The sequence below is a fragment of the Periplaneta americana genome, chromosome 2, assembly GCF_040183065.1.
Source record: "Periplaneta americana isolate PAMFEO1 chromosome 2, P.americana_PAMFEO1_priV1, whole genome shotgun sequence".
NCBI lineage: Eukaryota > Metazoa > Arthropoda > Insecta > Blattodea > Blattidae > Periplaneta > Periplaneta americana.
Genome location: NC_091118.1, coordinates 80213961 through 80238659, shown reverse-complemented (window position 1 = coordinate 80238659; position 24699 = coordinate 80213961). Strand labels below are relative to the sequence as shown.

Below are 24699 nucleotides of genomic sequence, written 5' to 3'. Positions count from 1 at the left end.
CATGGAATGAATGCATGTATTCCTTGTTGGTACCAGCTCTTGTCCTGCGTGCATTATCACTTCCTCACTGCATCAATTACGCTGTTGTCATTTTCAAAATGAGTTACAGACAAAGCATCTTTAAGAGACCCAAAAAGGTGGAAGTGTAGGGTATATGGGGCAGCATGGTCCAACTCATTTTGGTGATATGTTCTCGAATTCGCAGACTTGTGTGAATGTGTGCATTGTCATGCTGCTGGAGAATCATTTTTGCTGGATTATTGTCAGATTGAATTCATTGGAAACATTTCTTGAGCTTCTTTTCAGGATGTTGATGTACACCTTTGACTTAATGGATGTTCCTCTTGGCATCACATCCACAATTCCAAAAAAAAACAGTAACCATGACTTCCTGCAGAGGGGGCTGTTCTTGAATTTTTTCTTTCTGGGTGACTGAGGATGATGCCACTCCATTCACTGCCTTTTTGTCTCTAGCTCAAAATGATGCATCCAAGTTTCGTTACCTGTAATGATCCAGGACTAAAAAGTCTCCTCTGGCTCAAAGCGCTCTAACAATTTAGAAGAAATGGCTTTCCTCTGCAGCTTGTGATCTTCGTGGGACTCATTTTCAGCAGACTTTTGAATAGACCTATTTGAGTGCCTCATTAATTGAACAAACGCTTATAATGTGTACTGACAACTATAGAGCCATTTGTATATCTGCATGAATAATGACATCTGCGCAATTCCATCATGTCTGGACTGTTAGCTATGGCAGAGCATCCAGCATGCTATAGATCTTGGAGCTAGGTTTCTGTACTTCCTAACTCCCGAACTATGAGCACACCATTCAACAGTGTTCCTAAAAAAAACTGCATGACTACCATACACTGCACACAAATGTTTACGGATTTCATCACACTTTCATTTTCGAGAACCAAAAATTCAATTACTGCTCACTGCTTGTAACAGGAGTCTGCAACAGGCACCAATTTAACAGTTCACTACAGCTCTGCCATCTGTCAGAATGATTTGCAACTTAGGACATGTGCAGGAGACACTTCAGATTTCAAGCCCTTAAAAGTGCACATTTCTATATTAATTGTTAATTTATTTTATTTATTTATTTATTCTGGTGTAGTTAAGGCCATCAGGCCTTCTCTTCCGCACCACCAGAAATACAAATACAATAAAGGGGGGGGGGGGAAACCACTATAAACAAAGTAAAGCCACACAAAAATATACACAGGTCGCAGTCACACAAACTTTAAATGAGTGATTAAGTATCATAATTAATTGTATCCTAACTAATTTACTAACATAAACAAGAAACTTGCAATTTTAATCTAAAGGTTATAAAAAAAAAATTAAAAAAAAAAACACTTCTAGCAATACCTAAAAAGCATTAAATAAGACAAAATTTTCCAATTTAATTTTGAATTGTGATAAAGTCCAGCAGTTCCTGACATCATTAGGCAACGAATTCCAGATCTAGGTATTTCTACAGTGTAGAACAGTAGTGTCAGAGTTGTAAGCTCCGAAACCGGTTGTGGTGCTAGAGACGTCCAGTCGGAGCGTGAACTTGCTTATGTCTGTGGAAGCACCGGAGCACGCAACGAGTTATAGTGGAGCACTCCGCTCTGTTTAGGCTGTTTCTGACAACGCTGGTGAAGAAGGATGAGTATAAAGATATTCTATTATGAGGGATAAAAAGAAGTGCTTGATGCCGGTTTCGAAGAGTTGTAAGAAATTGAAAGCGCGATAAGAGATAATTCAGAGTAGAAGTATGCATGATTCTAAACAGAAGAAACAGTGAATATATTGTTCTTCGTTCCTTCAGACGCACCCATAAAAGTAACTGGAGGGAAGGTGTTATATGGTCAAATTTACGAGTATTGCAGATGAATCGTATGCACACATTATGAACACGTAGTCTTTCAGTTAAGAGTGAACTTACATTCGTTAGCAAGGAATCGCAATAATCAAAATGGGGCATTTGAGGGAATAGGCAAGGTAGATAATATCATGCACAGAGATTCCTGGTGAAGGTATTTGTCCGTGCGTTAGTACTTTGTCCCGGTTTGTGGTAGCCATTACGTCCAATAAAGCCTCAGAATGCGGAGTGTGGTGAGTAGGATTGAGGGGAAGGATGTCAAGTTGCATGCTTGGAACATTGTCAGTAGTTGTGTCGTGCAGTTTGATTGGGTGGCAAGCAGATTTGTATTAAGACCAAACATGATAATTGCATGTTCATAATGAAGCAGATGGTTTAATAGGGGCTCTTCAATATCTGTTATATTATATTGATGTGTGGGAGTTCATATATTATACAAAGGAGCATTTTTGAAAATATGCAGTTATTTCAATAAAAAAAAATTTCAGGGGCTGCAGAATACTCACTAGGGATAGAATATAATTTTGGGTTGTAGATCTGATCTAATGTATGCTCCTACACCTCCACCATCTTTATTAGTGCGATCATTACGCAATAACGTGTAGCCATCTATGTTGACTGAAGCCGAACAGAGGGAAGGTTTTAACCAAGTCTCGGTTAACAATATAGCCTAGCATGAAGATTAAGCGGAGAAAATATGTCATAGAACTCGTCAAAGTGGGCTAATAGCTTTGAGTGTTAATGAGGGCCAGCTGCAGTGCGCGAGGGTGAAAAGAAAAAGCGAATTTTAGAGGACTGGTTTCTACCTGAAAGTTACTGACTGAAGGCATGCACGTCTTGAAAAAAAAAAATAATAAAGCTGTAAACTAATTTTCTTACCTTGATTCTATTGGACAGTCGTACAAACACAGATTCTTTTTGAACTTGTTGTGTCTGTGCAAGGCTTGGTGGTGTAACTGTTGTGGTGATGGAAGGATTTAAAGCAGAGCTGCTACTGTCCAAGCCCATGTCAAGATCTTTCAGTTCAGAGAGGAGGAATGAATCTAGTGACAAGCTATCCTGACTTTCCTGGTACTTCTCCTCCAACAACACATCACCAACTTTTTCGCTCCCCACTGTCTGTTGTTGCTGCTGCTCAACTTCACTCGTTGAGGACAGCTCTTGAGTTGTGTCCACCTTCACGGACCCACTGCTTGGCAAAGTGGTTTTGGTCGGTTCTGCACTCTCCTTTATGGCCTCTGATGATGTACCCGTCTTATTCTCTTCTCCTGGAGAAATTGATATGGTTACAGATGAAGGCACACTAGCAGGAAGTTCTTGAACAGATGATGAGTCTGCAATCACAGTGGCCTCATTTCCCTGGTCACAGCTAGTCTTGATTGGTACAGCAGAAGGAAAATCTTTCTTATCAGGCTCTTTCACAAGTGTCTTGGTTGGTTTAATTTGGGATGCAACTACTGTTGCTGCTGCTGAGGAGTCCACTGGAAGTGACGATGTAGAGAAACCTACTATATTGCTACTGTCTGACACAGAAGCTGAGCTACAATGTCGGGAAGTTAGGCTAGAGTCCATTGTGCATGTTGATAGATGCGATATGACCAAGTTACCGAAATCTGATTCAATACTCGAAGTATTCTCATCTATACTGCTAGTCAGATTGATAGTTGTTGTTTTGTTCACTTCATAACTAACATTAAACACAACTTTTTTCTCGAGGATAGCCAATATATTACATAGAGCAGCGATGTATTCTGGAGGTAAAAGTGCTGATAAATAACTACTTCGATCTAATCTTAAAGGATGAACTCCATTTGCCGAAGGCCGTAATGGATATGGAGCACCTGTACGATGACTACTGAAATCGAAGCCGTACTCTACACAAAGTCTACTGGTCTGAAAACTACTGCGCACAAAAGGAGTGTCAATCAATGATTGTAAGTAAGCTCCCCGACAACTGAGAAGCCCAAACACTTGATTAAACATTGCATCACTGCAATTGTCACACACGACAATATGACTAGGACTGACGCAGTTCTCTCGCTCAGAGATGTTACTATGGGACATATCTACATTTTCACTAGTTGTGGTATCATTCTGCAAGTCGCCACTCTTCACTAATGCCTGTGCAGCCTTCTTGACAATGCTCATCACAGCATCTTGCGCACTACCAAACAGAGTCTTAGGTGGCTCTCCTGTATCGACATCTAAAGGTTCTTCATCATCGTCATCATCGGCCATATTGGGAACTGACTCATGAACCTCCACTTCTGTCTCTAGTACTTCAAATTCACTAGTGCCATAAACTCGAAACAGAGAGATGGGACAGTAATGTTCTGATCCATAATGTGAGTGTAATTCAACCTTGATGAACTTCCCAAAGAGATGAGGATCTAAATTGAAGCTCTGAATGTCTCTCTCATCCTTTGCAGTGAAATGGCCAACACTCCTCCAATCACGGCTGGGGAAGCGGTCACTCAAAGATACAGAGAAATCGCGAGGAGAAGAAGAAAAAAGTTCGAAATTAGCTAACTCGATCTGAAAACAAGGAAAATTATCACAGAGTAACACTGTAGATTTCTTTAAACTTGCAGTAAATTTAAAAAATAGTCACTATACATTCAGAGCCATACAAGTTGATTCAACCAATTTTTAACACTCTTCTGCTCCCTTGACATTAAGACATCAACTTCAATTTTCTGAATATTGTTTTTTTTCTATTCTTAACAACAATGGAAAATGTTTATTATAATCCTTTTCTTAACATAAATTTAACGTAAAGTGTAATGAGATCATTTTCAAATCCTATTTTGAATAAACAATATTTAAAATTTAATAATTTATACAGTAATCATATACTACTAGATTTTAAATATATTCCAATATTTCTCTGGGAATTTGTAAAACTTCTTTATAGGCATGTTTATAAGCAATGGAAGTTACATGCTTCTTTTCTTCATTAATGTGATATCTTTCCTATGAATAAACATTTTTTTACAAAAATTGATAACTTTAAGAACTTAAATCATATTCAACTTGTCAAGCTCGGCACTGATTAGGCTTCACAGAATCAACTGGAATTAAGGAGTTTGTACAATACAATACAATACATAGATCTGAAGTGGAAGAAGGGTTAGTAAAGGCAGAATTTTTCAACAAAACGTTTATTTCAAAGTCCAATATTTTTTATGTGTACCTTCTGCTAAAAATGTTTATCTTACAAGAAATGTTAACATATAGTGAACTCGAAGGTACGAAATAATGTTGGCTTTCAATCGAAAGAAATTTTCTGGGAACTACTTCCATTTTAATAAATATGTTTAACAGTATGGCAATTACAAGACTGATCTACATTGAGACCTCATATTTTAAAACAAATTCAGCAATACTAAGCTTAAAGAAAAGCAATTCTGTATGAGAAAATGGATCTTCCTATTTGTAAATTACCCCCTCACCTCTTTATGAAAAATGCATCTCTTACCTTCTTGGCTTGAATGGCCTCGCAAAGTTCCACAACAAACCAGAAACGATTGGAGCAAGCATTGAGAACATATTCATCGCGTGAAGGTGAAATAATGGATCCAGCATACATGGCTTCTGGATTGGTTCCTACAATCTTTGCTCCACAGTCTGGAGAAGCATAGTTCTTTGATCGTATCTTCAGATTCCCACTTGCACGACTTGGACTCCCAGTAGGTGGCATTGTGGAGTTCTGAACTGTTTATCATAGCATGAAGAAGAAAATAAATATGTAATTATTACATTAACTATAAAAAAAGAGGCATGCAGCTAACAATATAGCTTTATAATAAATGAATAAAGAAGTTGTTTTACGTATTTTAAATACTGTTACATTTTATAAAAGCAGTTTTAAAACAAACATCAAATTTAAAAAAAATTACTTACTTATGCCTTTTAGAGAACCCAGAGGTTCATTGCAGTCCTCACATAAGCCTGCCATTGGTCCCTATCCTGAGCAAGATTAGTCCAGTCTCTACCATCATATCCCACCTCCCTCAAATCCATTTTTATATTATCCTCTCATCTATGTCTCGGCCTCCCCAAAGGTATCCCCCCCAGCCTCCCAACTAACACTCTGTATGCATTTCTGGATTTATCCATATGTACTACATGTCCTGCACACCTCAAACGTCTGGATTTAATGTTCCTAATTATGTCAGGTGAAGAATACAATGTGCACAGTTCTGCAGTGTGTAACTTTCTGCATGCTCTTGTAACTTCATCCCTCTCAGCCCCAAATATTTTCCTAAGCACCGTGTCATTTACATTTGTTATTGTTGCTACAAGATATTTGAGTTTTTCTACCTCTGCAAAGGATAAATTTCCAATTTTTATATTTCAATTTCGTACAATGTTCTGATCACAAGACATAATCATATACTTCGTCTTTTCGGGATTTACTTCTAAACCTATCTCTTTAATTGCTTCAAAATTCCCGTGTTTTCTCTAATAGTTTGTGGATTTTTTCCTAACACGTTCACGACACTCACATACACAAGGAGCTGATGTAACCCATTCAATTCCAAATCCTCCCTGTTATCCTGGAGTTTCCTAATGGCATAGCAAAGTTAAAAAGTAAAGTGATAGTGCATCTCCTTGCTTTAGCTTGCAGTAAATTTGAAAAGCATCTGACAAAAACTGGTCTATACATATTTTAATTAATCGAACTAGTTTCTTGGAAATACCAAATTCAATAAGGATATTATATAAAACGTCTCTCTTAACCGAGTCATATGCCTTTTTTTAAATCTATGAATAACTGATATACTGTATCCTTATACTTCCATTTTCCTCTCCAGTATCTGCCAAATACAAAAACTCTGATCAATAGTCGATCTATTACGTCTAAAACCACACTGATGATCCCCAATTATTTCATCTACATATGGAGTTAATGTTCTCAAAAGAATATTGGACAAAATTTTGTACGATGTCAACAAAAGTGATATTCCTCGAAAGTTCCTACAATTAGTCTTTTCCCCCTTCTTAAAGATAGGTATAATTATTATGGACTCCTTCCATTGCTCTGGTACAATTTCCTTTTCCCAAATAGCAAGTACAAGCTTACAAATTTCGCTAGATAATGCACTTCCACCCTCTGGTATTAATTCTGCTGGAAATTAAAAATTATTACATAAAAATCCATATAGATGGTTTTTAGGTAAAAGGGCTTATCCCACAAGAGAAAAATTTTTCAGGAACAACAAAAACTAAATTTTAACACACTGTTATAAGTTATCTTATATGGAGGAATGTAAACCTAATTGTCAAAAAATATAGCTTCACTTTTTGTAATTAAATTTTAACTAATTACAGCAAAAAGGTCAAATTAAAAAAATATTAGGGTTAAGCCCTTTTTTCTAAACACCTTCGATATGCAACTTGTAATGAACACATTTTACTGTGTCAAATCGAACAGTGGATTTGAAACAAGTATATTTTCTAGTTTCCTTAAGGTTTTGTGCTTCGTCTCTCTCAATGAATATTTCAAGAATTTAGCACTTCAAAATTCATCTTAGCGTTACATCAAATTACAATGAAGGATTTGGGAACAATAGGCATTATAATAATTATAATCATATAATTATTATATTATAACTAGACATTGTAGATTATGAACATTATATTAGTGAATATGAAAGCTGTAGACTTAAATAGAAAAGTACTTAAAGTGAGTGGATTTTGCATGTGGACAAGTGTTACGGAACCAATCTCTCATGAACCAAACTCCAGTACCAACAGAAACATACCAAAACTAAACTTACTCTTCTCTGCAGCATGACGTAAGTTACATGCTTACATGAACACTACACAAAGGGAAGCAAATAGTTAAACACTACACTCCTGGCACATATCCAAAGAAAAAAAAAATAATCGAATCAATTTTATAGTAAAATAGAGTATTTGAATTGCATTATCAAAGAATATTATTCAACCTGACTGGTTGGCATACTGCACTTGATATAGTACATCTTCTAGTTTCTGCTAATCTTCAAGTGTAAAGAATTGCATTTCTAGTTGGGAACACCTAAATATGGACATTTTATTTCCGAATTGGGAACATCTAAATATGAGACAGACTCTTTACTTCTGATGATAGTTATGTATGTTCATATTTTTATATTGTACGAAAACTGCCAATATGTTTTTTTCCCTCAGGCATATTATTATTCCCTTTTACACCTTACCACACAATTGAACAAGAACAACAAGATTATCAAACCGACTTTCATTTTGTAATTCCATAATAATATGTCCACAACTTCATTAATTTCAAGTATGTTACTGTTAACTGATGTGGTTTGCAATGGCATCAGACTTGTGATGCTAAACCATTTGTTTTCTGAAATACCAGTACCAATATAAAGTTGGCAAATCTTTCTCATCTGATTAATATAAAGTATTTCAATCTAAAATTGTACACAATTACAAAATATAACTATTTATTAAAAAGTAAACAATTAATTTTAAGAAAAATATATTCATCACCACAAAATGCAAAGACAGTAATCTGATATTTAAGAGGTTTACATTACAATGTTCTGGGAAATAATCTATTTGTAAATGATAGGTAGACTTGATTTATTTAACTTGTTATCAAATACGTTTTCCATTTTCATTCAATTAAACCCAGTCATTTGATGGGTTATAAATGTGGGAACCTATGTTACCTGTTTAGTTTACTTCCTGTAGTTACATCACAAGTACAATTTACCTTGTGTTTCAATATCCATGGTGTCCCCCCACATCCACAATGGCAGACCCCTAACTTGCCATTATTCATCCTGACTCTAAGAGCGTGCTCATAGATGTTGCTAGTATCAAGAAGTGTAGACCACTTAGTTTGTCAGAGACTATGCAGAGTGCTCCACAAGCAGTGGATCCACATTACACTCGTAATGTATGATGGTGATAATGGAGAAATGTTAAGATGTCACAAGGGAACTGGAGTATTCAGAGAAAACCCCTGCGTTGTCTTACCAACATAAATTACAACTTCAAATTAAATCAACTGGGATTTGAACCCAGGGCCCTTGCTTATAAACCCAGAGCCCTAGCACTGAGTTACCATGGCAGTTGTGGTATTAATTTTTAAAAGTAACATTCTGTGCAATAAAAACAACGAACTTGAAAAATATACATAATTATGAATATAATATTATGTTTCAGAAAACCTATATGATATATTAAAAAGAAAAGTAAAAGGTATGGCTTCTCAGTAGGAGCAATGTTTGAATCCCTACAGAGGCAATACTATCAATGTTATGATTATGATTGTGCTTCCTATGCTGGTGCTTACTACCTACTTTAAATTGTATCAAACCTTAATGCTGACCAATTAAAATATTTTAATTTTAAAGGTTTTAATATGAAACTGTTACCCAAAGGTAAACAAATCAGTAGTGGAATTCTCGCAGGTACATCAAAGAAATTAATTACAAATTTACAAATCATAAAAGAAATGGATAATCAAGACAAATTAGAACTAATAAAAATTGAAGTACGGAAAAATCAACAACATTTCAAAATCTACAGTGCCTATAACCCACCTAATAATCCCCTTGATCTAACTTTGTTTGACATACAACCTAAAACTATCATAATTGGTGACGTTAACGCCCACTCCCAACTTTGGGGCTACGATAATGTAAACCAACCTGGAAAAATGATCATGGACCTCCTAAATACTACAACCGCAGAACTTGTCTACAGAAAAGAAGATCCCCCTACTTTCATTCATTATTCTGGTTCTGGTACAAATCCAGACTTATTACTAGTAACATCAGATATCCATCACGAAACCAAGAAAAAAATAATTGAAGACCATGGATCTGGCCATAGAGTCATCATTGCTTCTATTCATCTCCACCAAAACCGAAGAAAAGAACTCTACAATAACAAAACAACATGGAACTTTAAGAAAGCGAATTGGAAACTATTTACAACAGAACTCGACGAACACCTCAAGGTCAAAACACCACTAATGCAAAATACAAACTCAGATAGATTGAACAAATATTTCTGTGAATCTATTCTTAAAATTGCAAAAAAGCACATTCCACGAGGCAAACCAAAAAAATACACCCCATTCTGGACAGAAAACCTGAATTTATTGAAACAAGATAGAGATAAAACAAGAACCAAAGCAGAACATAGCAAAACACCAGAAGATACTCAAGATTTGAGGAAGAAGACTGCCATTCTTAAAAAAGCAATCATAACAGCAAAAAAGAAATGTTTCAATAAATTTATTGAAAATATTAATTACAGAACCGATAGCGCTAAAACATATAACTTTCTGAAGAATATTTCCAATACACAGGAAAATACTAGTCAACCTATTATTCATAATAACAAAACACTAACAGATAGTACAGATATAGCAAACGCATTTAATAAACACTACTCAAACTCTCACAGATTACATCCCAATACCAAAAAAACTGACAAATCTATCAAAAGAGAATTACATAAAAATAATAAAAACAATATTACTAGTACAAAACCTGAAATATTTCATCAAAATTTTACTTCCAAAGAATTAACTCTAGCTTTACAAAATTTAAAAACCACGAAATCTCCTGGCCCCGATAACATTCATTCCGAATTTTTTAAACATCTGGGGGAAAAAACCAAGTCTGTACTTTTAGCCATTTTCAATTTATCATGGAACACCTCAGTTCCTGCAGCTTGGAAAAAAGCAATCATTGTACCAATTCACAAAAAAGGGAAACCTGCTCATGATGTTAATAGTTATCGACCAATAGCACTATTAAGCATGATAACAAAAACCATGGAGTCCATGATCTCCAACAGATTAACTTGGTATTTAGAATCCCAAAATCTTTTATCACCCAGACAAGCCAGCTTTCGACAACTACACTCTACCAATGAACAAGTCATACGCCTCGGCCAAGAAATAAAAGTCAGTTTTAACAAGAAAGAAGATACCTTGGCAATATTTATTGACTTTCAACTAGGATATGACTCTGTTTGGAGAAATAAATTATTACTAAAACTCCAGAAATTAGGTATCTCCAGCAATATGTTCAGATGGATATCAGAATTCCTTAGTCAAAGATTCATTGCCACTAAATTCAATAACTCACTTTCTAGTTACAGACAAACATATCGAGGTCTACCTCAGGGCACTGTCCTCAGCACAACTTTATTCAATATTTATATAAATGACTTACCCTCCCTATTAGAGGAATCAAACATGAAAACAGCACTATTTGCAGATTATATAGTTTTGTGGACTTCCGGATCTTACAGACATAGAGACAAAATTCAAAATTCTGCTCTTAAAGCTCTAAATCAACTACATGAATGGAATACATCAAATTTGATGACACTCAATTTAAGCAAAAGTAACTACCAAATATTTTCACTTGGTAAAAAAGAAAGAGAATTCAATATCCAATACAATGGCCAACACCTTCCTAGGACTTATGAATCCAAATATCTTGAAGTTATTTTCGATAGTAAGTTAACACAGAGCAATCATTTGAAATACATTTCTGAAAAAGCTCGTAAAAGATTCTCCCTTCTAAAAAGACTAGCAGAAAAGAAATGGGGATGCTCAAGGAATACTTTGAACACCACATACAAAATGTTTATACAGCCAGTGCTGACATACTGCGGAGAAATTTTAATTACTTCACCTTTCATAAACGAAATAGAATATCTTCAAAACCAAGATCTCAGACTCATTACTGGTGGAATCAAAACAACTCCAATAGATTCTATGAGATTCCTCATTAATATTAACAGCATCAAAATGACAATAGAAGAAAAAGCACTAATTCAATATGAAAAACTTATCATATTACCAGGAAACAATTGGCATTCATACAGTCCTCTCTGAAGATTGAAAACTCAAAAAAGTTTCATATCCATTGTTCAAGAATTAAAACAGAAAATCAATATCCCGAATTTAAAAGAAAACTTACAAATTAAACCAAACCCTTCAACTCTATTAAATATAGAATATAATCTAAATTTAACAGAAGAAACACTGAAATCAGAAGTAAACACTGAAATACTAAAACAATTGTATTTAGAGACAATTAATATTAGGTACCCTCCACAAAACTGGCTTCATTTATACATTGACGGATCCTTGATCTCCAGAGAACAAGGTGCCGGTACAGGTGTTACGTGCTGTCTCTTCTCACTTTATAGATCTCTTGGGTATGGAACAACAAGTTTTGATGGAGAAATCATTGCAATAAGTGAAAGTCTCAGGAATCTTCTATGTCACATCAATAAATTTAAGAATGCAGTTATAGTGTCAGACTCCAAAGCAACTATTCTATCAATAGTCTCTAAACACACACCTTCATCTCAAACAGCAGAAATAACTAAAATGCTCTCTCAATTAATATCACTCAATAAAAGAATTGTATTCCAATGGATACCATCCCACTGTGGAATCCTGGGAAACGAGAATGCGGATGCTTTAGCAAAGAAGGGCAGCACTGCTACTTACAGACCTGTTACTAAATCTACGTCTTACTCTGTGAAAAGATTTATTAAATCTACATACTTAGACTTCAACAAACAAAATTTGATAACACAATCCCATGGGAAAAAATGGAACTCTCTGCATCAAAATCCACAGTTAATTCCCGATTTACCACGAAAATCGTCTGTAGCTGCATTTAGATTGGCAACAGGCCATGATTGTTTAGCCAAACACCTGCATAGAATTGGAATATATCAGTCCCATAACTGTCCATTGTGCAACTCAAACCAAGAAATGGATTCGGAACACCTCAAAATCTGTGCTTCAGTGGCTGGTCATGATGATATCTTTGAAAAATATTGGAGTGCAAGAGGTCAAATGACTTTATTGTCAAACGCCTGGCATTAGAAAACAACAACAACAACTTTAAATTGTATTAAAGAAAAAAAAAGTAATCAAATAAATAATGAGAGTAGAGTACTGTATTTTTATTTGCATTAAATCAGCACTTTTCGACATGTCTTAATATACTATCGAAATAATGACAGTTCTAAAATAGCATAAACACACACAAAAATGCTTTGAACACTTGGTGGTGGTGGTGGTGATTACTGGGGCTCGGATATTTATGCATTAAAAAATGCAAAATACTTATGTAATTATGCGATTTAAAACAGGGATATTAACATGCATTAACAACCCAGAAAATATGTACTATCCGAAACTTCCCGAAAATTATGAAACAATGAAAATTCGGAATTACGTTCTTTATCATCCATTACTTTTGTCATTGAAGCGTAACGGATTTCAGATTGCTGCCAATCTAATAGGCCTAACACCTCTTAACTTAAACAATTATGTTTATCACTATTATATTAATTATTTATTACTTAGTAATACATTACTAATTAATAACTAAGTAATCTATACTAATAATAAATCTGTAGCCGAAATTTTTCTGGTAATTTTCGATTTTCTAAAAATAATTGGTCCTAACATATATAATTAACCACCCTGAAACCGAAAATAGCTTTTTTGAAATTTTTGTTTGTATGTCTGTCTGTATGTTTGTTACCTTTTCACGCGATAATGGCTGAACGGATTTCGATGAAAATTGGAATATAAATTAAGTTCGTTGTAACTTAGATTTTAGGCTACCCTATATGGCATTCAAAATACATTATTTAAAAGGGGGGTTATAAGGGGGCCTGAATTAAATAAATAGAAATATCGCGCTTATTATTGATTTTTGTAAAAAATGTTACATAACAAAAGTTTCTTTAAACATAATTTGCGATAAGTTTTATTCCTTGAAAAATTTTGATAGGACTGATATTTAATGAGATAAATGAGTTTTAAAATTAAAATGAGATAAATGAGTTTTAAAATTAAAATAACTGCCATCTAAGGCCGTGTAATGAATTAAAAAACAAATGACTTCGTCTATAAGGGGCCTTGGACAGCAACAATCGAAAGCTATGAAAGATAGCCTACAGAGAATGTTTCTGTGTTTGTATGAAGTAATATCGGAAGCTAAATTAACCGATTTGTATAATTAATTATTATTTCACCATTGGAAAGTGTAGTTTCTCTAAATGGACATGATGCTAGATGTTATAATGTTATTACAGTAACTTCTGACATAATATAATATAATATAATATAATATAATTTAAGTTATTTGAAGGGTTCAGAATCATAGTGGGCCAAGTGCCATTTACTGAATACGTAGAAAACAAGAGTTAAAATTAAGTTATTACCATAATTCAATGGAAACCTATAACAAGTAAAGTAAAATATACACATTAAATCTAAATGATGTCAATCTTCATTAAACTATGGTTGCATGTAATAAATATTAAGAAACATGTTAAAGGGATTGTCATTGCACCAAATGAGTGTCTCTGGACCAAAATGATCGCATTTTAATTATTTGGATGCAATTTAAATTAAGTAACATATTAAACAGACCAACTATTGGAAAAGAGAGCCTACACGCAATTAGTAGTGACAATGGAGTTAGATTAGTCAACTTTGCCACATCGAAAAATTTAATTGTCAAAAGTACAACATTCCCCCATAAGGATATACATAAATATACTTGGACTTCTCCAGATGGATTGACACACAACCAAATAGATCACATCTTGATAGATAAACGGAGACATACTAGTATAGTAGATATTCGAACTTTCAGGGGTGCAGACTGTAATTCTGACCATTATTTGGTGATTGGAGAATTAAGAGAAAGATTATCAGTAGCCAAGCGAGTAGAGCAACAAGTTAATATCACTAAATTCAATATTTTGAAATTAAAGGACGAGGAAGCTAAGCAAAATTATCAGGTCGAAATTTCGAATAGGTTTGCCACTTTAGAAAGTTCTGACGAAGTTGAGAAAGAATTAGATGTTAATAGCGTGTGGGAAAATATCAGAGATAGTATCAAAATTGCAGCTGAGCAGAGCATAGGTTATTATGAAACTAAGAAAAAGAAACCGTGGTTTGATGAAGATTGTTGCATGGTAGTAGAAAGAAGGAAACAGGCAAAATTGAAATTCTTACAGGATCCAGTTGAGGAGAAGAGAGATAATTATTTCAATGAAAGACGGGAAGCAAGTCGTACACTTAGGAATAAAAAGAGAGGTTACTTGAAGGAAAAACTGAATGAGGTAGAAACAAATAGTAAGAATAAAAACATTCGAGATTTATATAAGGGTATCAAGGAATTTAAGAACGGATATCAGCCAAGCGTAAACGTGATCAAGGATGAGAATGGTGACTTGCTTGCAGACTCTCCATCAATCCTAAACAGATGGAAAAACTATTTTGCGCAACTACTAAATGTACATAGGCCAAATAGAAATGATCGGGACGAAATTGAAATACAAACTGCTGAGCCATTTATACCCAAACCCACGCTTTCAGAAGTCGAAATTGCGATAGAAAATCTGAAAAAGTACAAGTCTCCAGGTATCGATCAAATTCCAGCAGAATTAATCCAAGAGGGTGGAAGTGCATTATATAGCGAAATTTATAAACTTGTACTTGCTATTTGGGAAAAGGAAATTGTACCAGAACAATGGAAGGAGTCCATAATTGTACCTATTTTTAAAAAGGGGGACAAAACCAACTGTGGTAACTTTCGAGGAATATCACTTTTGTTGACGTCGTACAAAATTTTGTCCAATATTCTTTTGAGGAGATTAACTCCGTACGTAGATGAAATTATTGGGGATCATCAGTGCGGTTTTCGGCGTAATAGATCGACTATTGATCAGATTTTTTGTATTCGGCAGATAATGGAGAAAAAATGGGAGTATAAGGGTACAGTACATCAGTTATTCATAGATTTCAAAAAGGCTTATGACTTGGTTAAGAGGGAAGTATTATATGATATTCTTATTGAATTTGGTATTCCCAAGAAACTAGTTCGATTAATTAAAATGTGTCTCAGTGAAACATACAGCAGAGTCCGTATAGGTCAGTTTCTATCTGATGCTTTTCCAATTCACTGCGGGCTAAAGCAGGGAGATGCACTATCACCTTTACTTTTTAACTTCGCTTTAGAATATGCCATTAGGAAAGTTCAGGATAACAGGCAGGGTTTGGAATTGAACGGGCTACATCAGCTTCTTGTCTATGCAGATGACGTGAATATGTTAGGAGAAAATACACAAACGGTTAGGGAAAACACGGAAATTTTACTTGAAGCAAGTAAAGCCATCGGTTTGGAAGTAAATCCCGAAAAGACAAAGTATATGATTATGTCTCGTGACGGGAATATTGTACGAAATGGAAATATAAATATTGGAGATTTATCCTTCAAAGAGGTGGAAAAATTCAAATATCTTGGAGCAACAATAACAAATATAAATGACACTCGGGAGGAAATTAAACGCAGAATAAATATGGGAAATGCGTGTTATTATTCGGTTGAGAAGCTCTTATCATCCAGTCTGCTGTCCAAAAATCTGAAAGTTAGAATTTATAAAACAGTTATATTACCGGTTCTTCTGTATGGCTGTGAAACTTGGACTCTCACTCTGAGAGAAGAACATAGGTTAAGGGTGTTTGAGAATAAGGTGCTTAGGAAAATATTTGGGGCTAAGCGGGATGAAGTTACAGGAGAATGGAGAAAGTTACACAACACAGAACTGCACGCATTGTATTCTTCACCTGACATAATTAGGAACTTGAAATCCAGACGTTTGAGATGGGCAGGGCATGTAGCACGTATGGGCGAATCAAGAAATGCATATAGAGTGTTAGTTGGGAGACCGGAGGGAAAAAGATCTTTGGGGAGGCCGAGACGTAGATGGAAAGATAATATTAAAATGGATTTGAGGGAGGTGGGATATGATGATAGAGACTGGCTTAATCTTGCACAGGATAGGGACCGATGGCGGGCTTATGTGAGGGCGGCAATGAACCTTCAGGTTCCTTAAAAGCCATTTGTAAGTAAGTAAGTAAGTAAGTAAGTAACATATTAAACGATTTATCCTTCTATTAAACACGAATGTTCCCTGGACCCAATGTTCTATTTTAATTATGTAATTACTTTATATTTATTTCTAACGGGTGCAGCGGAGCGCACGGTTACGGCTAGTATACCATATTTGTAAAACATTTTTCTATAAAAATCGCAAATGTGAGCAACTTAACACTACAAATTTTTTTTTTGATGCCTATAGGTCATTCAGTATCTCGTGAAACCTACCTGTGCGTGAGGGGAAGGAAAAAGTGGACTGAGAAGCTTCCATCCCTTGCTATGCTTTGAACTTGCAGCTATATCTAAGTAGCTCACTTATTCCAACTCTAAGATCTTACTATGAGCTATGGCACACAAATGCATTTGGTTTCACAAATAATATCTTCTGACTTAAACATAGTACTAACAATTATACATTTTCTGAATGTGGAAACACTATTTAGTGCACATTACTATCCGCATATGTTTTAATCAAATAGATAAAAGTTATTACATAACTATCCTAACTCTAATGATTACATTTTCTAGATACAATAAAAATAAATATCTGACTGTAAGAGAGATTAATTTTCTCTGGGAAATGATCAGGGGAGAGGGAATTTCCTTGTAGCCACCCTCGAATTTATCGCTGTTAAGAAAGGACTGCAAAGAGACCCCTTCTTCCTGCACTTTTCTTTGCAGAGAGACAATTAGTTAGGATATAAATAATTAATCACTTAAAGTTTGTGTGACTGCAACCTGTGTATATTTTTGTGTGGCTTTACTTTGTTTATAGTGTTTTTCTCTCTCTCTCTTTATTTCTTGTGTAGCTTTACTTTGTATATAGTGTATTTTTTTCTGTATATTTCTATTATTGTATTTGTATTCCTGGTGTTGTGGAAGAGAAAGCCTGATGGCCTTAACTACACCAGAATAAATAAATAAATAAACAAAATAAATTAAATAAATGGCTTCTACAACTTGTCATAACATACTGGGCATCTAAAAATGTACTTACTTTTTTTCTTTTCAGCTTCTGCCAACTGCTTCTGTGCCCACTCGCTAAATGAAGGAATATCTTCTGATGATGCACCATGCTCAGAACCCTCAGAGGCAAATGGTTTTCCTTGAGCACCATCCCCTGGAACTGTATCTTTCATACTGTCATTTTTTACTTCTTTGATGTCTGCAACTTCAGTAGGAACAGCAGCCACTCCCTTCTCATCTTGTATTTCATCTTTGAGCTCAACTACTTTTGGTTCCGCACGCACTATATACGGTTTATCCTTTTCTTGAAAGATTTTATCGTCTACATCTTCCCCTATAGATAGGTTCTTAGAAGTTTCTTCACCATCAGGAAGAGTATCATCTTCAACAGACATTGGTGGTCTCACAATCTGTGATTCGCTAGCTTCAGGCACAGCAGCACTCAGGTTATCATTTTTTGTGCCACCTAATAAACCTTCTATATGATGTGATGGAGATGAAGCATGGTCTTGCAGCTCAGCTGATGCTGTGTCTACAAGGGTAAAGACCACAGCCTGTCCTGTTTCAAATATTCTGTTAACAAAAGTAACACATACATATTAGTTTGGCATGTTTTCATTTACATTCAGCAAGCAAATAATAGTGATAATAATATGACATCGTTCACTTTTTTGAGAGGGGCAATTATAATTATAGAATAACTGGAAGGTGAGGATACCTAAGGAAAATCTGTTCAAACACCATTTGCTGCTGAAAAATCTGCTTGGACTCTTATTTTTTATTAATTAAATACCAATGAATTTATGATCTATTTAACTAACTGCATGATGGAAAAATATTAGGTACAATAAAAAAATGTTCCGAGAAGCCTCTGTCAACACCATACCTTCTGTTTCGAATCACTGTGACTTTGACCTCGAATTGCAGTACCTTTCTTCAAATAAAAATGAGGCAGAATAATGCTAAAATAGACCACAGGTTTCCAAAAATTTTAAATTCAACCAAATAATTGTAGTGATAAAGTATTTCGTGCATATTATTCTCCAATTAGACAAAATTCTGCAGAAACAAACCAATCCACGAAATTAGACAAGCTAGTCAGCAATATAATTTTCTTCCTATAAAGGTAAAAGGTAAAGGTATCCCTATAACATGCCATGAAGGCACTTGGGGGCATGGAGGTAGAGCCCCATGCTTTCCATGACCTCGGCACTAGAATGAGGTGGTGTGGTCGGCACCACGCTCTGACCGCCTTTTATCCCCGGGAAAGACCTGGTAATTTTCTTCCTATACTTTCATTATTTATTTCGAACTTACTTCCTTAGCAGAATCATACTAATTTTAAAAGGGTGATTCGGAAAGTTAGTTCCGCTAATTCCCCCCCCCCCCCCAGAAAGCACTTTATTGAGGGAACTTTAATTAGAAGACACAATATATATTGACTACACCCCAACTCTGGTTACAAGCAACAGGCATCTATAATGAACACCGATCAAAATACCCCTCATTTCTCGTGAAAAACGACAACTGAATAGACTACAGTGGACTATAGTGGACTTTATGTTGTCAGCAAATAGCTGGATACATTAAGAAGATTGAGTGATTAATTAGGCTACATGAAAGTGAAAGTAAACCTTTCAATTATCTTTCAACATAATTTCCATTCAAATTCAGACATTTGTCATACTGCTTCACAAGCTCCGAAATCCCCTCTGCGTAAAAATCAGCTGCCTGTGATTGTAGCCACCCACTGACGCTCTCCTTGATCTCCTCATCAGTTTGACACCGCTGGAATCCAATTCATTTCTTCATGTTTGAGAACAAGTGGTAAGCTTAGTTGCTTGGAGCCAAGTCAGGACTATACCACAATCTAGTATATACAGTGACGAAGCTCAATACGTAGGGAATATGCATCCCTAGATAGTTGCTAACTACTAGGATCGCTACTATCGACTCATCACCAGACATCGGATTCTAGGGCAAATGCCTATTTTGTTTCTTTAGGAGAAAAGTAAAAATAATTATTAATATTTGTATTTCATGGAAATTGAAAGATATTCAAAGAGTTTTATAGTGCCCTAAAACGGTTATTAGAGTCTAATTTGTTAATATTCGCCTAAAAATGCCTAACTCACTGTAAAGTTTCGCATTTTACTCTTACTTTTTATAATTTATACATGCATTCACTGCGAAATTTAAGGCATTTAAAAAGTGGAAAGTTTGCTTCACACCGGCCATGAAACCATTGATAAAGGAAACAAAATGTTTTGAATCTCACAACACTCGCAATAGATTTCACCGAATTTAACATGTTTGGAGGCATAAATGCCGACAAAGAACTAACCTTAGTTTTGAAGCAGGCAACAATCACAACATGTGCTGCTACCGATACAGAGATATACTATACTATAAAAATGACTGTTTTCGGTCTGAAATCGATTAGCTGTACTGCCCTTCAGAGTGTCATAAAATCACAATTTTTGGAGAAAGAGTGTTTTTGAAATATTTATGAAAAGTCGTAAAACTGCGAATTAGTAGGGTAAACCGTTACAAAATATTTAAAAGAATGGCCCTCCTAGTGTTAACACTACCAGGAAATGCAACAATAAGTAGAACTTTGTATTTTTTTCCAATTGAATCTCAATAACAACGGTTCATTTGAATGCTCGTTAACAGTTGCTCTTTCCCTCACCTTATTTGTGTTGAGAAGTTTTGAGCGTTAGGACGTTTTCCTGTGAAGTTTAACGCGATAATGCCGAAAAATATAAGTGCAAAATCTACATTGATCCGGCAATGGCTAACAGAATATTCAGAATTCACTTATGATGGAAAAATTATATTCTGCAAGATTTGTAGCAAACAGGTATGTAACAATAGTTGAAATATATAAATTCTATTAATTTTAATTAGTAAGCCTATAACATTTATACATTGACTGAGCTATCCTGAGGTATAATTCTTTTTAAGACCACTACACTTTAACCTTTTAAATTCCGATAGTTAAAGTATTTGCAGGTCATTAAAATTTTGATTGTTCGAACCCACTAACTTTGTGATAGAAATACGGCAATACAACAATTAGGATTTTATTTTAATTCAGTTTACTTTACATTTTTAGATTTCGCAAGAAAAGAAGTGCCACCTAAAGCAGCATGTGCAAGGAGCGGCTCATAAGGCTAAAGCTCAGCAGAAAAATCAACTGCAACAAACTTTACTAACACAGCCTACTTCATCCAATCTCAGCAGCAATTTCTATGCTGATTTAACCAGAGCGTTTGTTGCTGCTAACATTCCCTGGAATGCAATTGAAAATCCGGTTTTAAGACAGTTTTTACAAAAATACCTCAAACAAAATATCCCATCTGAGTCGACCCTAAGAAAAAATTACTTAGAATATACAATGAAACTTTAGCTTCCATTCGGGAGGATATAGGTGATTCTTACATATGGGTCTCTGTGGATGAAACCTCAGATCCTATGAATAGGTATATAGCAAATATGGTAGTAGGAAAACTTAGTCCTGATGGACCTTCGATTCCACACCTAGTATGTGTTAAGGAACTTTCGAAAGTGAATAGCCAAGCCATTGCTTATTTTGTAAATAAAGGCCTACAGTCTTTATACTCAGGTAATATAGACGATTCTAAAGTTCTGTTGTTTTGTACTGATGCTGCCTCATACATGGTTGCTGCAGCTCCACTTCTTAAAACATTTTATCCTAACCTCACGCATGTAACCAGTCTAGCACATGGCCTTCACAGGGTTTCTGAAACAATCCGGAATGAATTTCCTCTTGTCAATTTGTTTATTTCTAACACAAAAAAAATGTTTTCGTAAAGCCCCATCCAGGATTTCAATATTCAGAGAGAACTTTCCAGATATCCCACTCTCACCTCAGCCGGTTGTTACACGATGGGGAACCTGGATTCAGTCAGTGGTGTATTATTCTAAGTATTTTAAAGAAGTGGTCACTGTTATTGATAAATTACCTGAAACTGATAGTGCAGCGTGTGTGAAAGCAGTAAAAGATTGTCTGAATGACTCACGAGTGAAAAACGATATTGCCTACATAACATCAAACTTTTCTTTCATACCTGCAAGCATTGAACAATTAGAACGTGAAAAACAATCTCTTTGTAGTCAAATAGCAATAGTAAAGGAAGCTCAAGTAAACATACATTCTGCTTTGGGCGAAACTGGGAAAAAAGTTAAAAATAAGTGGGACAACGTATTAAATAAGAATGTAGGATTTTCATTGTTGGAAAAAGTATCAAGAGTGATATCGGGGGAAAGTGTAAATGTTCCAGTAAGTATTGATGTTTCTATTGTATCTAATTTAAAATTTGCGCCTCTCACATCAGTTTCGGTTGAAAGAAGTTTTTCTGCTTTCAAAATGATTCTCAGTGACAAAAGGCAAAGGTTAACTGTGGAGAATTTAGAAAAAATTCTGGTGGTGTACTGTGCAGATAATTATAATAAAGTCTGAGCATGGAACTGAATTTCAATAACTTAAAATGAGTAATCTTGATATCAATAATCATTATTTCATTAGTTTCAATATATTAAATTTGTGCAGCTCTGTTTATAAATATAATATAGTATTCTTTTTTAATGTTTAAACATACTTTTTTGTGCGTATTTTAGTGTATAACTAAAAATTTCAGTGAAAGAAATTAGTATGATACCTTGATGTGCCTAAAATGCCTATTTTCATTAAAATAGAGCCTAATTTTACAAATTTTGAGCTTATTTTAGGCGCCTAAAATTGCAATTTTTAGTGCCTAAAAATCCGATGTCTACTCATCACAAACAATGCGAAATAGTACCGGCACACTCTATTGTTCCTAGTACTCTCATCAACTCAAGCTTCGTGACTGTATATACTAGACTGTGACTATACTGTGGATGATGAAACATCCACTGGAACTGTCGCAGGAAGGTTTGAGTGCGTGCGTGTGGCAGTATGCGGCCGAGCATTGTCATGGAACAAAACAACCCCAGAACTCAAGATGCCACGTCGTTTGTTCTGAATTGCTTTCCTCAGTTTGGTTAGTGTCTGACAATATACGCCAGAGTTTATTGTTGTGCATTCACCAGCAATACACCTTTCTTGTTCCAAAGACAATTGCCATGAGCTTCTTGGTTGAAAATGTTTGGAGACATTTTTGTGATTTCGTAGGGGAGTTGGAGTGACCCTACGCCATTGACTGTCGTTTTGTTTCGACGTTCACGTACCGAACCAACGTCTCATCTCCCGTGACAATCTGGTTGAGAAACCAGTCACCTTAACTCTTGTAGCACTGAAGAAATGTCAGTGCTGCTCCCATCCTCGTGATTTTTTTAATTTCAGACAGCGATAGCCTAACCCTTGTGTCACCACTTTGTACAGAACAGTTCGACTGATTTGCGGGAAATGCTCAGAGTTCTGAAATTGTGGAACGGTGAGTTTGATCACATCATCCACTTTTGCAACAAGTTCATCGTTCACAACAGACGATCGGCCACTTCGTTCATCATGGATGTTAGTGCGTCCATCTCGGAATTCACAACACCAACGTCGAACAATACTGTCATTCATAATGTTGCCGTACACTGCAGTAATCTCATGATGAATAATTGTAGTTGCTGTTAATTGTTTTGCACACAAAAACTATATTACTACATTACCTCACACTTGGTTGAAGCTTCAATTACTGCACACATTTTGATGAGAGAAACAGTCGAACGCAACCTCACAGTGACACCAGCGAATAGGGATTATAAAGAATGGACACTTCGCGTCGGTACCTTTGATGTAGCTGGACTGATTTCAATGACCTTCAAGCCAGCCAGAGCGTCAGATTCTGCCTTCTCCCTAGAGTTGGCGCTGACATCACACCAGCTAGCAGTCGACACAGCGGAAATATAACACATACAATTAATACATCTAGGTACATTATATACTCAAATAAAATAAATTGGATCCATAAAATAATAAATCCTTCATTAACTGTAATGTCTAGACTCTAGAGTTCCTTTATAATGAGAGTTGAGACGTTGAGACAACAATTAAAATATGTAATGATTTGATAGCGCTGAAAATGGAAAAACAAAACTCTTACGAGAAGTAAAACCATATACCTATATTATATTATATACAAATATTAAACGAATTCGATCTTAATTTTATAATGTATTATATTATTTTATAATATAATTTATGATATCTGAAATATAAAATATTATTATTACAACTAGTTTGTCACTGAGAAATAAGGAAAAGCTGTTAACTTGAATTTATTTGAAGCAAAGCGTTACTGGATTATGCAATAAGGTAGGCGATGTTTGGATCCTGTGCCTTAATTCTATTCTCAATTATTAACTTAGCGTATGCTCGATTACACTACCTCTAGCGCTTGAAAGTGGAACTAGCCGCTGGCGCACAGAGAAACAAAACACAGGCAAATTAGCTCAGTGTCCATTCTTTATAATCCCTATTCGCTGGTGACACTGGCAGGAGCGTACTGATTACTGAAGCTACATAGCGGAACAAAGAAGACGCCACTCCTGCGCGTGACAGTCGAAACAGAAACTAACTTTCCGAATCACTCTCGTACGTGGGTGTTTTGATAGGCTGAGTCCGCCTGGTGGCGCAGTTGGTATAGCGCTGGCCTTCTGTGCCCAAAGTTGCGGGTTCGATCCCGGCTCAGGTCGATGGCATTTAAGTGTGCTTAAATGCGACATATTCATGTCAGTAGATTTACTGGCATGCAAAAGAACTCCTGCGGGACAAAATTCCAGCACGTCGGCGACGCTGATATAACCTCGGCAGTTCCAAGCATCGTTAAATAAAACAATATAAAAAATAGGCTATGAAAACAAACTAGATAATTATTTTTCAAGACT

At 35.4% G+C, this 24699-nt stretch overlaps 1 protein-coding gene across 5 annotated transcripts in view; it reads right to left on the bottom strand.

The window, feature by feature from the left end:
• Positions 1–24699, bottom strand: part of LOC138694374 (SUN domain-containing ossification factor) — a 533809-nt gene that overhangs the window by 46378 nt on the left and 462732 nt on the right. For all 5 annotated transcript variants that reach the window (XM_069818049.1, XM_069818048.1, XM_069818051.1 and 2 more), the window contains 3 exons: positions 17846–18387; positions 5352–5587; positions 2753–4408 (listed from right to left, as the gene is read on the bottom strand). In XM_069818049.1, the coding sequence (XP_069674150.1) occupies positions 2753–4408; positions 5352–5587; positions 17846–18387 (2434 nt within the window). The remainder of the gene's footprint in view (positions 1–2752; positions 4409–5351; positions 5588–17845; positions 18388–24699) is intronic.